The sequence below is a fragment of the Alexandromys fortis genome, unplaced genomic scaffold (assembly GCF_014885135.2).
Source record: "Alexandromys fortis isolate MF-2015 unplaced genomic scaffold, M_Fortis_MF-2015_v1.1 scaffold_204, whole genome shotgun sequence".
Classification (NCBI taxonomy): Eukaryota; Metazoa; Chordata; class Mammalia; order Rodentia; family Cricetidae; genus Alexandromys; species Alexandromys fortis.
This window is the reverse complement of record NW_026068116.1, coordinates 2283928-2301085: the sequence shown is the minus strand read 5'-3', so window position 1 is coordinate 2301085 and position 17158 is coordinate 2283928. Positions and strand designations below refer to the sequence as shown.

The 17158-nt window shown below is 40.7% G+C and overlaps 1 protein-coding gene across 5 annotated transcripts in view; it reads left to right on the top strand.

Moving 5' to 3' along the window:
* The window catches only part of Bbs9 (Bardet-Biedl syndrome 9), a 402621-nt gene that overhangs the window by 209637 nt on the left and 175826 nt on the right, over positions 1-17158 (top strand). For all 5 annotated transcript variants that reach the window (XM_050124914.1, XM_050124916.1, XM_050124915.1 and 2 more), the window contains 2 exons: positions 1094-1266; positions 2150-2302. In XM_050124914.1, the coding sequence (XP_049980871.1) occupies positions 1094-1266; positions 2150-2302 (326 nt within the window). The remainder of the gene's footprint in view (positions 1-1093; positions 1267-2149; positions 2303-17158) is intronic.

Sequence of the window (17158 nt, the reverse complement as noted above, 5' to 3'; positions counted from 1 at the left end):
TTTTTCAAGGACTTTGTATAATAATCTTGGAAGCTATAATGCTATAGTTATGCATCTGGTGAACAGTAGACATATTGAGCCTGTGTAACATTGTCATGTGGTTAAGATCATCAATGGTTAGTCTTTCTGTATTAGTAATTAGAATTCCAGTTTCTTCTCCATACATAACTGCCTGAGTGACCTTCTTTTGAGGCTGGACTTTTTGTTGTTGTTAAGAATGGAATAGCATCATTGCCCTGTGAGACAGCTGAAGTTTAACTGACAGCAGGGTTGTGATGGAGCCTGGTGTGTACAAAGTTTATTGTATGACAGATGAGATCAAGCTATGATCCGAAGAACAGGCAAATTGAAATAGGTAGGGATGAATGTATGAAGAATGAATTCAAGCTGTCACGTTTAATGTGCTTCCTGATCCTTGGTTGACTGGGATTCTGTGTGCTTTGTTTTCTTTGTTATAACAAGAAACTGCCACCCCACAGTGTTTGGCACCTAGGTGCTGCCCACCCGCAGCCGGTCTTGCATCATCATCACTGTCATTGGCGTCAGAATCACAGCCATCATGATTAGAGAATACACAGATCTTTTGGTGCTCAAGTTCCAGGGAATAGAGGGAAGCAGGATTTTCTTTTCAACTTAGGGAAGTGTCAGGCTTAAGCTTTCTTTAAAATAGAAAAACTGCTAGATAAACAGAACACTTTGATCAGAATTGCAGTGATTTGTATAGTGTATATTCTGTCTCACACCAGTATCAGAAGTAGATCCATGCCGCCACACTGCGCCTTTTCTGTGACTGTTTATCTGTCGACTCAAATGTGCCACAGCTGGGGCGTTCAGGTCTATTTACTGTTAGGGTCATGGTGAGAGAGTCTGCACCCAGCCACTCTCTGGCCGTCTTCCCGGGAAGGGCATCTGAAATGGTTCTATGGTTGATTCAGAAAGCAGCCACAAGGCAGTAGACATGTATTTTAGGACAGCAGCAGAAACCATATCTACATTATCCTTTAGCTGGTGTTCATGCCGAGGTTCACGATAGCTTTCTGTTTCAGCAGTAACCATGTGCAATGAGTTCTTTTCCTTTGTTCTTTTCTCTTAGAACGATACCGCATTCAGAGCGAACAATTTGAAGACCTTTGGCTCATAACAAATGAACTTATCCTCCGCCTTCAGGAATATTTCGAAAAACAGGGAATCAAAGATTTCGCATGTTCTTTTTCTGGATGTATACCCCTTCAAGAGTATTTTGAGTTGATTGATCATCATTTTGAGGTATGCTATTAAACCAAATGACCTTTATTTTGAAAATCAAAGAGAAAGAGATAGTGCAGAGGGTGAATTCTGGGTACATGCTGGTAGGCACAGGCTCTGGGTTCTTCTGTGCTTGGTGCACTCTGCATGTATGTTACAGTTGTGTGGTTAGTCCTCTTGTGGGACTCCTAACAGTGGGAGCAGGGATTGTCTCCAACTCTTTTACTGACTTTTGGGACCCTATTTCTCATACTGGGTCACCTTGCCCAGCTTTAATACAGGTGGAAGTGCTTAGTCTTACTGCAACTTGATCTGCCATGTTTTATTGATACTCACGGAAGACCTGCCCTTTCCTGAATGAAGATGGAAGAGGAGGAGGGGATTGGAAGTGGGAGGGGGAATGGAGGAAAGGGACTTGGAGGGGAGCTTGGAGGAGGGAGGCTGCAGCTGGGATGTAAAATAAACAGATGAATAAAAAATTGCTATTCCATGAAAGAAAAAGAAACAAATTCAGTTCTAGTACTTCTGTGTCTGCTCTTTTATTCTCTTTGTTATTTGCTTCATTACAAAGAGAAAAAAGAAATTATAACTTTTCTATGTAGCCTTTTTTTTTTTATTATTAAACATGCTAAAGACAGTCCCCAGTGGTACTGTGGCATATCCCCTAAGTTTCCCCTTACCTATTCTCTTGTCTGTGTGGTCAGGTACCCAAGGCCATGCAGTCCTAGTTCCCATTTCTCTATACACTGCTTAAATCTATCCAACTCTTTCTCAAAATTTTATTACACTGTATATATTTTTAATTTAAGCATCCTTCTTTTTTATTTTTGGCTTTTTGTTTTTTTTTAAACGGGTTCCTTTATTGTATCCATGTAGCCCTAATCTAAGAAATTACTCCTTATAGCTGCGGATTAATGGGGAGAAATTGGAAGAGCTTTTATCTGAAAGAGCTGTACAATTCCGGGCCATCCAGCGTCGGCTTCTAACAAGATTCAGAGATAAGACACCTGCCCCGCTTCAACACCTGGACACCCTGTTGGATGGGACGTACAAGCAGGTCAGTGTGTGCTGGTGGCAATTGTCTGCCCCTCACCATAGAGTCAGGCACCAGAATGCAAAGATACGCTGTGAAATATGGCTAGAACTTGGATGATTTCTCGTGTGGTCCATAATCATCACCTTTATCGTCTGTTTCCCAAGCAGCTACCATATACTTCCAGTCTTTGTGTGACTGTGATGAAGACTTTGGCCACATCGTGTCTTCCTGGGTCCTCTACATAGCATCACTACTTTGTTTTAAAGTTAGCAGTGGTGGTGTATATGTTCTGAATTTTAAAACTGAGGCTTTGAAAGGTTCTAATAACTACATATTCCAGTGAACCTCTGACAAGTAATGAAGACATATCCATGTGTCACTGCCTTGGTCTCCCCCAGTGGTGACATTTTAGAAAACTCTAGCCTGATGGTACTGGCAGAATATGGGCACTGATTACAGCCCTGCCCTTGTTTAGATTTCCTTGCGTTCCTCTGTGTGGGTGTTGTGTGATGGGTGCTGGGTTTGGTTCTGTCTGTCTGTCACCACACTGCTGGTACTGAACAGCACCCCAGCTCCCTCTTGTCACCTTCACCACCACCCAGCTCTGACCGTTACTCTGCTCTCTTTCCTTGCTGTACCTTCTTCAACACCTCCCCTGACTCCATTCTGTTGGTTTTGAAAGTGCAGATCAGATATTTTCCAGAATTAGTTTTCCTGGATAAAGAAAAAGAGCTTATTATCTCTGTTCTGGTAACACCTTAGCTTTGTGAGAATTTCATGCTTACTTGAAAATTCTCAGCCATTGAAGAGCCAGTGCACAGTGACACTCAGTAGGATCCTGGAAGACTATTGGTCTCGGAAGTCAAGATCTCAGCTGTGGATGATCTGGGTGGCTTGTCACGCACTTTCCACACCCTTGGAGCTTCGTAAAATGGGGTATAGACTTTGACCACAGCCCTGCTCTTACTGAGATCTGCTTGTTCTCCTGCGTGTGAACTTGTTACTCAGTTCCCTCTGATCTTATCCTGTATTTAGTTCTTTATACCTATCATCTGTATTATGGCATCACAAAAAATTTCACTCCATGATGTGTGTAGAAGTGTCTTAAAGTTGTTCTACAAGCACAGACTGCAGATTGCTCCTAAACAGTTGTGTGACTTCTAGGCTGAGCACCGGGCCGTGTCTAATCTGCAGCACTTTCTCTTTAGTGCACGTGTTCTCTTGTTGTTGGCAGTTCCCTCCCTTCCTTTCTCCTCTGCTCTCACTCTTCTTTGGCCACTTGTCTGTTTCTCCCAGAGCATCCTTCCGTATCAGTGATAGTACTCGGGTGAGCATCTGCTCAACACAGAACTGCACAGTGGGGCCGTGAGGAGCTTTGTTTGATACTTTCCCAGTGCGATGCGGAGCAGGACTTCCCCCCTTTTTTGTACATTTAGATGCTGGATTTGAAATTCTTTCTCTGCCTAGCTTCAAGGTTGGACTTTACACCTGTAATAATAGGTACTAAATGTTCAAACCCATAAATTTTTAATTTAAATGTGTATTTTAAACTTTCATTATTTTTAGATTAAGAACGAACAGTTTTTGAAGGAAAAAAGAATATTGTCAGGGATTTGCTTCAGTTTTCATGTTCATTGCCATTCAATTCTACTATATGTGTTCTCGTCAAATTACACTAAAGTGCTGATTGAACACAATTTCTTGAGCATAAAAGTCTACTTCCTTTAACTTAATTTTAATGATGTGATTAATGAATATACTTTTCTGAAGAAGACTGCAGCTATTCTTAACGCCAAATCCCACGTCTTGTTCTATGTCATTTTCTCAGAAGTGAACCACTCTTACCTGCTTGGAGTCTTTCCAAAAACTTCTTACAGAATGCATTTGTAATGAGATGATTTGTGAGGCCGGGAGAACCCAGGAGGAATATCACACTACACATGTCGGTGCACCTCTCTGCTCTCACTATGCGTGCTGGTGATGTTCCCACGTGGGTGGGTGCAGAGGTCTGTCCCTTTGCAGGGGCTAAGGGGATTCTGCAGCCTAGAGTCCCGCCGTGCAGATGACCCGCAGATGATGAAAGGAAAATTTCACTGTTTAAAAATTAGTTTTTGATAATTTCATACGTGATGTGATGAAATGGGATCACATTCCCCGTCCGTTTCTCCCTCCAACTCCCCTTAGGCCGGATCGACCCATCTCTCTCTCTTCACTTCATGCTCTCTTCTTTTATTAATAGCTCTTTAATTCTGATTAGTGCGCCCGTATGTACATGGATATGGTGCCATCCACTGGCCCGTGGGCAACTTAATCGTAGCCACATCCTCAAAGAAGAATGAATCTCCTTTCCCTCAGCTAGGAATGGGGTCTTGAAGCCCCTCTTCCATTTGTGTTGGAGTTGTGGCTGCCATGTTCTTGTGTAGTACTTGTGTAAAAACCACAGCTGCTGAGAGAAATAGCTGTGGAATGTCCAGAAGACAGCAGTTCATATATTATTACTGCTTTCTTTTCCAAGACACACCTGAGCCTTGTGGAGCAGGGGACTGATAAGTCGTCCCATTTAGAGCTGAGAAGTTTCAGCGTTTCGGTCAGCCATGAGTATCTATCTGTGTTGCTGCCTACTGCACAGAGAAGTTTCTCTGACCAAGCTTGAGTGCATCCCTGGTCTGAGTATAGATGTAAATATTTAGAAGATAATTTGACAGTATGATCACCTTTCAAAATAACAATAACATGTTCTAACTTAGGGCCTATAACCTCTTTAGCCATGGGCTTTTGACCGGCTTATAGTACCAGACATGAACTTCTTTCTGTGGAATGTGCTCTAAATCCAATCAGAAAGTGGTTGGTTTACCCATAACCGTCCTGCTACTATTTGTACTAGTGGGCACTTCTCACCCATTAGGTTGATATTGTATCATGCAGGGTTGTAGCAAGGTGGCCACTTTTTGGTTCCTGGCTGCCCTACTTAGGCCCGAAGTAATCACACAGAAACTGTATTAATTATATCACTGCTTGGCCCATTAGTTCTAGCTTCTTATTGGCCGAATCTTACATATTAATTTAACACATTTCTATTAATCTGTGTATCGCCACGTGGCAGTGACTTGCTGGCAAAGTTCCAGCACCTGTCTCCCGCAGGCCTACACGGCTTCTCTCTAACTCCGCCTTCCTCCTCCCATGCTATTGGCCAAGCCAATGCTTTATTCATTAACCAATAAAAGCAAACCATAGACAGGACTTCCCATACCACAGGGTCCATACTAGGAAAGGCCATTCTTGTCCTTTCCCCACAGAACCCCTCATTGCACCTTCTGACACTGTGGAAGCTAACTAGCAGGGAGGAAGTTTCCTGGTCAGTTTGGGATTGACTTCTCTCTGTCCTAGAGTCAAAAATGGGTGGTGTCTTCAGCAGTAGTGTCTGACCATGGAGTTATGTGGGTAACCACAGGCAATGCTAATAGTGTGTTGTTTTGGAGACCACTGGGACCTTCCTGGACAATAGCTCAGAGAGAGGTATCTCATGCCTGACACTAAAAAATCTTTAGCTCTAGTGTTGAGTCTAACCCTGAGCAAAGTCCTTCTTGGGTAAGTCTACTTGGCTCAAGCAGGCATTTACACCCCTCTGTGTCACACATCTGTGCTTTGTCACCTCATCTGTGTCCTTTGCCTGGCTTTCCAGGGGTAAATACGCAAGTGAAGCAGCAGTCTATACTAAAGCCCCATTTTAGCAGCTATGGCAAAACTATTCTATGACCGTTAGGTAAGATCTCACTTTGTAGCCCAGGCAGGTCTTCAAACTTAATGTCCCCCCACCCCAAGTGCCTGGATTATAGGTGTGCACACATGTGTGATGTGTTATTAGATCTTTGAAGTGTTTTCCTGTTGGATCTATATGGAATTAGATGTGTTATTTTTTGGGGTTCTTTCCTTCTCTTCAGTGTGCTTTCAGCTTTGTTGATTCTAGTGTTGTTTTTATGGTCTCAGCAGCAGGCAGCGAGGAGCTTCTAGCTGTCCATTGAAATGTGCACTCTTCCCCTGACGCCTTGTGTCTGGATGGCTCTCAGTGTCACCGTTTGAGGAAGCAGTGATGGTTTTCTTTTATGAACATAGAGGAAGAATCAAGCAGTTTTGTTAAGTGGCATCGCTTTTGGCCAGTGTGTTTACAGTGTGTCTGCACACACTCAGTTAGTATTTGCCCTGTGAGTGAGCATCCTCTTGTCCCTTATGAAGACACATTTCTTGAAACCATGCTTTGCTGAAGGCATCATCACAGAGAAGAAACCACAGAAGCCTTCCTCATGCCCCTGCTATGTAACATGTTCAGAGGGCGCTGAGAAGTGGAAACTCGTCTTTCTGAACGACCTGATTGGAGGACTCAGGCCGACTGACACGGCCGGGCAGGTCGTACAGCTGTAAATTCTTGGCAGAGAAAATATTTTCTGTTTTTATTTTACTGAGGCCGTGTGCTGCAGTTAACTGTGAACCAGTCTTCTGCTGAAATGCCTCTGCAAATCGGACGGGGGCATGACGTGTTCTGATTTTCTTCATTTCCTGTTTTCAGAATTATTAAGCACAATTTTATAGAAGGTATTTTTTTTCTTCCTTAAAACACATATTCCTTTAGGACCTGTGAGCTGGTAAAAATGCTCGCCACTGGCCCTGGTGGCCTGAGTTTGATCCCTAGAATCCATAGTGAAAAGAGTGAACCCCCTCCTGAAAGTGGTCCCCTGACCTCTCTACTTGGAAGTCGTGGCAGCCAGGCGTGAGGCTTGGCAGCCATGTTGTGCTGGCATTCAGCCGAAGGAGCTGGATGCTGCTGCTCCCCTCACTTCCCTGCTTCCCCTTTCTTCTTCAGTCTAGGGCTTAGCACGTGATAATCTGCTGACAGTGAGGGCGAGACTTCCCTCTCTGCAAACACCTTCACAGACACACCCAGACATGTCTCCTGAGTGAGCCTAAAACCTTTACCCACCGTAGGGCGTGGTATGGGTCACTGATGTATAGGAATACACTCTGTCCCAGTCATTCTGCCTGTGATCTAGGCCATTCATTTGCTTCTTGCTAACTGTGTGATCTTTAGCAAATTACTTGGAACAATCAAAAAGAAGATAAAACATACACCCCCTAAGCCTCAGTTTCCCCACTTACAGAATAATGGTATATATAGCACCTCCTTGTACATATATAAACACATAAGTTATTTTGAGTAGTTCTTGGTATACAAGATCTCAACACATTTTAAGTGGTATTTAAGTGGTGAATATTCTTGGTGGTCATGTGACTAATATATCATGCCATTTTAAACATGCTGCTATTAATTAATCAGCAAAGGAGCTTTCAGTAATATATCGTCTTTGTGAAACTCTGTTATATATCAGCATTGAAAACCGAGACCTTAACTAGGAATAATGAAAATCCTGTAGCCTTAGGAGCATCTCCAAAATCTCCTAAGCCAAACTGCTCAGAAACTTTGTCTGCAGAGAAGGTAAAAATAAATAAATAAATAAATAAATAAATAAATAAATAAATAAATGGAAGGGACATGAGGATGGTGTGCCCAGGTGGCTGACTTCTCTCTTCCTCACTCCCTCCCTGCTCTCTCTTCTTTCTCTTTCTCCCTCTCATCCTCTCGTCTCTCATTTGCAGAACTATCATACTCAATATTAGTTTTACCATCAGATAGAAGCTTTCCTTGCTCCCACTCCCTTCCTTTCCTCCCCCCCCCTCTACCTTCTTTTTCTGGATATGGTGCTGGGATTAGAACCTAGGGCCTTGTGTCTCCTAGCTATGTCCTCTCTCCACAGCTGTATTCCCAGACACTAGTGCCTGTTCTCAAGGTTTGGTACGTGTTTGGATTGCTGCAGTTTTGAGTGCTGGGCTACTGTGATTGCCATTTTCCCCTTTCTTTTCTTGCTTACCACTGTAGCTGAGCACTCTTCAGATTTTATGTGGCCGTTTGTATTTTGTGTGTGATGTACCTCTCACATGCCTCTGTTCATTTTTCTATCAAGTTGTTCTGTTTTCCTTCTGTTGAATATATTAGTAGTAATATTTAGGGTGGCTTTATCATGCATACAGTACTTTATATATTAGTCTTCCTTGCAGTCTGTATAAAAAGTTACTATTTCATGTAATCATATGTTAAAAAGTTTTATGAAATTTTTATTTGCTTTTTATTTTATTTTAATGTCTTTTAAAAATAATTTACCTATTTGTATTTTATGTGCATCAGTGTTATCCTGCATGTATGTTTGTGTGAGGGCATCAGATCCCCTGGAACAGGAGTTATAGACAGTTGTGAGCTGCCATGTCGGTATTGGGACTTGAACCTGGGTCCTCTGGTAGAGCAGTCAGTGTTCTTACTGAGCCATCTCTTTAGCCCCTATTTTAATGTCCATTAACATGTAAAAATTTTAAAAATATTTTCATAGTAAAAATATATCTTTTGCCTTAAGTTCCTCTGCATAGGATAGATAGCCTTCCGAATGTCAGGAGTGCAGAGGTATCACCTTATAATTTATTTTGGCATTTATACTCCCTCATTCTTTATATACTTTTAAATTCCATCTGGGCTATATTATTCAATTTAGTGAGAATCTAATCTCCCTGCCAAAAATGGTGAGCTAATTTGCTCAGCCCCAGCCTATTGCCTAGTGTGTTCTCTTTCACACTGACCAAAGTGCTACCTATATCCTTTAGCAGCTTTTCTGGGCAGCAGAGCATCCCAGACCTTAGTGCATGCAGCAGTAGCCACTAGCTTCTATTGATCCTGACTCTGGGACCAGCGGGGCCATCCTTCTGGGGCCTTGCTTACCTGATATTGGTTGATACTCAGGTGTCTGATGGCTCATCTGGACATAGTACGTTCTAGGGCATGTATACTCACGCATTTGGCATTTGTCTCGAAGATAGTTGGGGTCACCGGCCCATACACCTCGTGGCCCAATGGACTGGCCTGGCTAATTTATCCGGTAGCTATAGGTCCAATGTTCAAACTCTCTTTGTGTGTCTCTCCCCACTCCATCCCTCTCTCATCTTTCTGCCAGTGTTCTGGAACTCACTTTGTAGAAGTCTATTTATTTATTTATTTATTTATTTATTTATTTATTTATTTATTTATTTATTTATTTACTTACTTACTTACTTATTTATTTATTTATTTATTTATTTATTTATTTATTTATTTATTTATTATATTCTTTCTGCGTGTATGCCTGAAGGCCAGAAGAGGGCACCAGACCTCATTACAGATGGTTGTGAGCCACCATGTGGTTGCTGGGAATTGAACTCAGGACTTTTGGAAGAGCAGGCAATGCTCTTAACCCCTGAGCCATCTCTCCAGCCCCTTTGTAGAACAGTCTTGCCTTAAACTCACAGACATATGTCTGCCTCTGCCTCCTGTTTGTGGGATTAAATGTTGTGTGCTGCTATGCCTGGTACTCAAACACTTTTCAAACCTCCACCTTTGCCTCGTTTCCCTTGTTCCATTGATTTTGGACATTGCTGATCACAGAAGCTGAGAAATACATGGCATCTGGTTATTTAGACATGTGAGGAATTCTGGCTCCATTCTCTTTCACAATGCATTAAATTAAAATGCTTCAAATGGGGGTCTTTGTGTTGAATGCAAGGCCTCATGTGTGCTGTGCAATCATTTCCCCCATGAATTCTACCTGTAATTAGTATGTTATTGTCATTACAATCTTACTCATCCACAGCTGTGTTCTGAAGAGGATTGCTAATTACTTTTGTCAGAACTTATTTAAAGTGACTGGTGTCACAGCTCTCTCTGTGATGGTGGGACTTGCTGAGTACAATCCACATGCTAATTTTAGAGGTAGCATCATCAGCCTGGCTTTTTGTACATCCTCCTCTTCCACGGATTCAAGGTTGGCTTCATATGGCTGTGCACTCATATGGGATGCATCTTCAAAACACCTCTCACTGAGGTTGGTCCATGGCTGAACCAAGGGTAGGGCTTCACATGGCATCACACTGGGAGGCCAACTCATGGTGCACGCATAAGGGAGGGATCTGCTTCCTGTGAGCAGAGACTTTCTTTTTTGAAGCAAAGAAAATATAGACTTTATTTTAAACACCAGCTATAAATATAAACATAGGCAAAGCATGTTTCCAGTCTTGGAGACATATTATTTTCTCTTACTATAGAAATAAACTTATTTTTAAAGGATTTATCCAAGTCCTTTAAGAGAAAAGAATTTGGGCTAATTCTATGGGAGTACTCACACATAAGCTCATTTTATACAGTCTGAACATTATATGATTGTAAGCAAGCACACATGTAGACAAACAGTAAATACACCTACAGAACTATGCATAATGTAGATGAAAACACTTAAAAATTCTTTAGTTTTCAGTTAGATTGATCATTTATCAGTCTTTAGCACTAAGCCACCTTTAATCCTTCATCTGCACATTCAGCGATATGACTTACAGTAGAAACAAAGTAGAAATTTTACATTTCAAAGACATAGCTCAATCAGTAAAGAACTTGCCATGCAACGTGAGGACATAAGTTCAATTCCCCTGGCCCACATAAAAAGCTAGAGTGTTTGTGTGTGTATATGTGTGTACACATGTTCCTATGTGTGTATGTTTGTGCATTTGTAGGTGCTTATGTAGGTGTGCACGTACTTGGGAACTACTGACGTTTTGGTATTGATATGTAGATCACAAAGTTCGAGCAGAGACTTTCTAATTGCTGAGCACAGTATCAATACTTAGTTTGTATTCTAGAATCTATCCTTTTGAAAGAACTTTCACCACTACTTCTAGCTTTGGGCCATCGTGTTAGAAGAAAGTATGCCCATGGTCTGTCTCTCCACTCCAGTTTTTATAAACCTAGATCTCCTCATTTGTAAAATTGAAATACTTCCATTTCGGCACCTCAGTGTATCAGAAGACCTGAGCGACAAAGGGGGAAGAGGTGAGGATCAGGTTTATTTGGTTCAGTCTGAAGGAAATTTCGCTGCTGACTTTAGTGCTTGAAGTGGTTTGGAGCAGGTGGCATTAGCGTTGCAAGTTTATGTGTAAGAACCTGAAACTCTGAAGGAAGTTGCTTGGTGTCGCTCAGATGTCAGACATGTTCCAACATTGTGGATGTTTTTTGTAGTCATTGCCAGGTGGGAATTAGATACCCAGATTATCTTTAGCATAAGTATGGTCAGGTTTGTGAAAAAGGCGGTGTGTGTGAGATGTTCGTCCATGCTCAGGGGTCTATGTGTATAGTCGTAATCTCCTTGTGTTTGTTTTGCATTCACCCATTAGTAATAAGATCCTCAGATAGGTCCCCAAATCCTGGTACAATCCTGAAACTCGAGTATCAGAGGAATAGGACTTGTTAACTTGTCTTGAAATTGGGTTTCAGTGCCATCGCAGAGTGCTAAGGTTCATTACCTTTACAAGAAAAGCTTGGAGAAATCAGCTCTCTCAAGGTATAAGGATTTCACATACATTTGCTAGTTAAAGCAAGGCCGATTGGGAGCTTAACTTCAGAAGGGGACCTTAGACTTAGCCTTTGGCTTGGTTTGTGTTTGGATGCTCTTTGTGCGTGCTGAAGCCTCCATCGGAACACTAGGCCTCTGTTTCCCAGCAGAGAGTGTTTACTGATCTGAGCTGTGTCGCATGCCCCATGTGATGGGATGGCTGATAATCGTTAGCGCTCTCGAAAGGGCTGGGCGCCTTTTCTCCTCTGCAAAATAGAGGCTCTAGCAGGCATAATTTTAAACAGAAGGCGTGTGGTTTGGGGTTTGCTATCTGTTACTTTTTTCCTGCACTTAAAACTTTCTTCCTCTCCGTTTATTTGTGTGGCAATGAAATAAAAAATCATTTTAAGTCATGTGGCAATCTAAGAGCTTTTTGGTACATAGCTTTTAAATGAGCACACTTTTGGTGCTAGCACCAAGAATCCGTCCGGAAGCTGCTTCACTCTGCCACTGCGGAGGAGACATGGTCTAGAAGACGGGAGAGGTGGACTGAGACGTGATGCTGTGGCTGCCCAGTGTCCTGTGTCTCATCAAGACGCTGTGGAAGGTCTGTCTCCAAAGACAGTCAAACAGATAAAGGAGAAAACAGCGTATGGGACTTTACTCTGAGCTGTTTAGGCATGAGTGAGGGTTTAAAGCCTGGAAAACACGGAGGACAGTAGAAAGAAAATGTGGATTGTGTGTTTGCACAGTGTGATGCTACTCTGGGGATTTAGCTCAGAAGCTCACGGTGGGAAACCCGCTCAGCTGTTGCTTTGGTATGAACTACCGCCTTCCCACAGTTAGAGAATGCCTATTTTATTGTTATGTTTAGTATGCAGCATTTCACGTAATTGTTTTAAAAACTAAACTCGTAAAGATATGTCATGTAATTGAAGAAATCAAGGCTAGAAAGATGGCATTGAGGGTAAATATCTTGTTGCATAAGCCCAAGGACTTAAGTTTGAATCCCCAGTACTCACAGAAAGCCAGGTAGGTGGTGGTAATCCAAGTGCTCCTGCTGCGAGGTGGGAGCAGACAGAGGATCCTTAGGAATTTAAGGGGCAGCTAGCCTGGTAGACAGTGTGGAGAGCTACAAAGAGACACTGTCTCAAGGTGACAGTGAAGATAGCCTGACTCCCAACATTGTCCTCTGACCTCGAAAACATAGCGTAGCATAGCATATGTATGCTTCCCAGCATTCATACACATGAATATATTTATACACATACACACATATGCATGAATACATGCATGTACACAAATACACATACATTCAGATAAACACATAATTTTATGAAATAAAACAAATTATGAACTATGTAGTTCATATGTAACTATATGTAGTTAGTTTCAAATAATGACATGAATTTTTCTATAATATATTATATAATATGATAAATTCTGTACAAATATATATTTGTACATATTTGGAATAAGTGAAAAATTGAATGTGGTATATAGTTTTAGAGTACTTAAAATTCTCTTTAAAAGATTTGTTTTTGAAATCGTAAATATAGGTGTGTATGTGTGTGTGTGTGTGCATGTCTGGAATATGTGTACATGTGAGTGCAGGTATGTATAGAGTACAGAAGAGGGAGTTAAATCCTGGAGGTGGAGTTACAGGTGATTGTGAGCTGTCTGTCATGGGTGTTGGGAACCCAACCCATGTCCTTTGGGAGACCAGCAAATGCTCTTAACCACTGACCCATTTCTCTAGCCCCATGACTTCAAATTATTAAATGATTTTCTTTTTTTCTGGTGTATTTCCTTTTTTGAAATTGATTTTATTGAGCTATACATTTTTCTCTGCTCCACTCCCTGCCTTACCCCTTTCCCATGGTTCCCATGCTCCCAATTTACTCAGGAGATTTTGTCTTTTTCTACTTCCGATGTAGATTAGATCCATGTATGTCTCTCTTAGGGTCCTCATTGTTGTCTAGGTTCTCTGGGATTGTGATTTGTAGGCTGATTTTCTTTGCTTTATGTTTAAAAACCACCTTTGAGTGAGTACATGTGATGTTTGTCTCTCTAGGTCTGGGTAACCTCACTCAACATGGTGTTTTCTAGATCCATCCATTTGCCTGAAATTTTCAAGATGTCATTATTTTTCTCTGCTGTGTAGTACTTTATTGTGTAAATGTACCACATTTTCCTAATCCATTCTTTGATCTAGGGGCATTTAGGTTGTTTCCAGGATCTGGCTATGACAAACAATGCTGCTATGAACATAGTTGAGCGTATATCCTTGTGGTATGATTGAGTATCCTTTGGATATATACCCAAAAGTCGTATTGCTGGGTCTTGGAAGGTTCTTTGCTAATTTTCTGAGAAACTGCCATACAGATATCCAAATGGGTTGTACCAGCTTGCACTCCCACGAGCAATGCAGGAGTGTTCTCTTTACCTCACAACCTCTTCAGCATAAGTTGTCATCAGTGTTTTTGATTTTTGCCATTCTCACAGGTGTAAGATGCAATATCAGAGTTGTTTTGATTTACATTTCTCTGATGACTAAGGATGTTGAACATTTCCTTAAGTGTCTTTCAGTCATTTTAGATTCCTCTGTTGAAAGTTCTCTGTTTAGGTCTGTACTCCATTTTTTTATTGGGTTATTTGTTCTTTTGATGACCAATTTCTTGAGTTCTTTGTTTTGGAGATCAGACCTCTGTCTGATGTGGGGTTAGTGAAGATCTTTTCCCATTCTGTAGGCTGTCGTTTTGTCTTGTTGACGATGTCCTTTGCTTTACAGAAACTTTTCAGTTTCAGGAGGTTCCATTTATTAATTGTTTCTCTCAGTGTCTGTCCTGCTGGGGTTATATTTAGGAAATGGTCTCCTGTGCCAGTGCGTTCAAGTGTACTTCCCACTTTCTCTTCTATAAGGTTCAGTGTGGCTGGCTTTATGTTGAGGTCTTTGGTCCATTTGGACTTGAGTTTTGTGAATGGTGATAGATATGGATCCATTTTCATTCTTCTACATGTTGATATCCAGTTATGCTAGCACAATTTGTTAAATATGCTTTCTTTTTTACATTTGATATTTTTTGCTTTTTTAGTCAAAACTCAGGTGTTCAAAGGTGTGTGGATTGATATCCGGGTCTTCTATTTGGTTCCATTGGTCCTCCTGTCTGTTTTTATGCCAGTACCAGGCTGTTTTCAGTACTGTAGCCCTGTAGTAGAGTTTGAAGTCAGGGATTGTGATGCCTCCAGAAGTTCTTTTATTGTACAGGATTGTTTGGGCTATCCTGGGTTTTTTGCTTTTCCATATGAAGTTGAATACCATTCTTTCGAGGTCTTTGAAGAATTTTGCTGGGATTTTGGTGGGCATTGCATCTAATCTTTAGATTGCTTTCAGTAAGACTGACATTTTTACTATGTTAATTCTACCTACCCAAAATCATGGGAGATCTTTCCACTTTCTGTTGTCTTCAATTTCTTTCTACAAAGATTTAAAGTTCATGTCATACAAGACTTCTACTTTGTTTGGTCAAAGTTACTCCAAGATATTTTATGCTCTTCTTCAATTTTTTTCTTTAAAGATTTAAAGTTCTTGTCATACAAATCTTCCACTTTGGTTAAAGTTACTCCAAGATATTTTATGCTCTTCTTCAATTTTTTTCTTTAAAGATTTAAAGTTCTTGTCATACAAATCTTCCACTTTGGTTAAAGTTACTCCAAGATATTTTATGCTATTTGTGGCTATTGTGAAGGCTGATGTTCTCTGATTTTTCTCTCAGCTCAATTATCATCTGTGTAAAAGAGGGCTACTGAATTTTTTGAGTTAATATTCTATCCTGCTACATTACTGAAAGTGTTTCTGAGTTGTAGAAGTTTCTTGGTAGAATTTTTGTGATTGCTTATGTAAACTATCATATCATCAGCAAATAGTGAGAGTTTGACTTTTTCTTTTCCTATTTATGTCTCCTTGACCTCTTTTTCTTGTCTTTTTGCTCTAGCTAGGACCTCAAGAACTATATTAAATAGACAGGGAGGGAGATATTGGATAACCTTGTCTTCTTCCTGATTTCAGTGGGATCGTTGTGCGTTTCTCTCCATTTAGTTTGATGTTGGCTGTTGGCTTGCTGTATATTGCCTTTATTATGTTTAGATATGTTCCTTGTATTTTTGTCGTCTCCAAGACTTTATTATGAAGGGATGTTGTATTTTTGTCGAAAGCTTTTTCTTCATCTAATGAGATGATCATGTGGTTTTTATTTTTCAGTTTGTTTATATGATGGATTATGTTGCTAGATTTTCATATGTTCAATCATCCCTGCATCTCTGAGATGAAGCCAACTTGATCATGATGGATGATGGTTCTGATGTGTTCTTGGATTTGATTTACCAGTATTTTATTTAGTATTTTTGCGTCAATGAGAAGGGAGGCTGCTTGTTGGTTTCCAGCTGCCTGGCTAGCTTAGATCTGAAATAATGACACAGAAACTATATTAATTAAATCACTGCTTGGCCCATTAGCTCTAAATTCTTATTGGCTAACTCTTACATCTTAATTTAATCCATTTCTATTAATCTGTGTATCACCATGTGGCTGTGGCTTACTGGCTAAAGTTCTCAGCATCTATCTCCAGTGGCTCCATGGCTTCTCTTTGACTCTGCCATTCTTCCTCCCAGCATTCAGTTCCGTCTTCCCTGCCTACCTAAGTTCTGCCCTGCTGTAGGTCCAAAGCAGTTTTTTGGTGAATGTTGAACTAACTTTTCTACAGTGATGTGGCTATGTCTTAAACTACTCTCTACTTAAAATAGTTGCTAAGGTAAGTTTTATGATATGTGTTCTTGCAAAATGATAGGATCACAAATTTATCATCTTCATTAATGCTTAGTGCCTTTGACTGCTATTCCATATGGAACTGGTTTGTGGCTTTTCACTCCCAAGAGTGTTAGGGCTGATTGTTGTGCTGAGATGAATATATGGGTCAAAGCAATGGTCTCTTTCCCTGTCTGACAGACCTGAGAAATATACAAAACCCTTGCTCATTAATTTAGAGTTTACTTTATCTGTGTAGGAATATAGCCTTGAATAAAGGTTACAAAGTTTATTCATTATAAGTATGTGGTCATAGTTAATATCTTCGTGACTACAGTGTCTAGCCCAGTGCTGGCTAACAGAAATATACCCAAGCCACTAATATGAGCCATTTATGTAATATTTAATTTTCTAGATGCCATATTAAAAGTAAAGTGCAATAAGTGAAATAATTTTAGCACATTTGATGTAGCTATGTTACAATGCCATTTACACATTTAATGAGATAAAATGATTGCTGGGATGTTTCACACTTATTGTTAGCCTTCACAAGCCTAACTTGTTTAGACTTTTACATTTCATGTGTTGTGTGAGACTAGGGTTGTTTTAGGAGTTTCTGTCCTG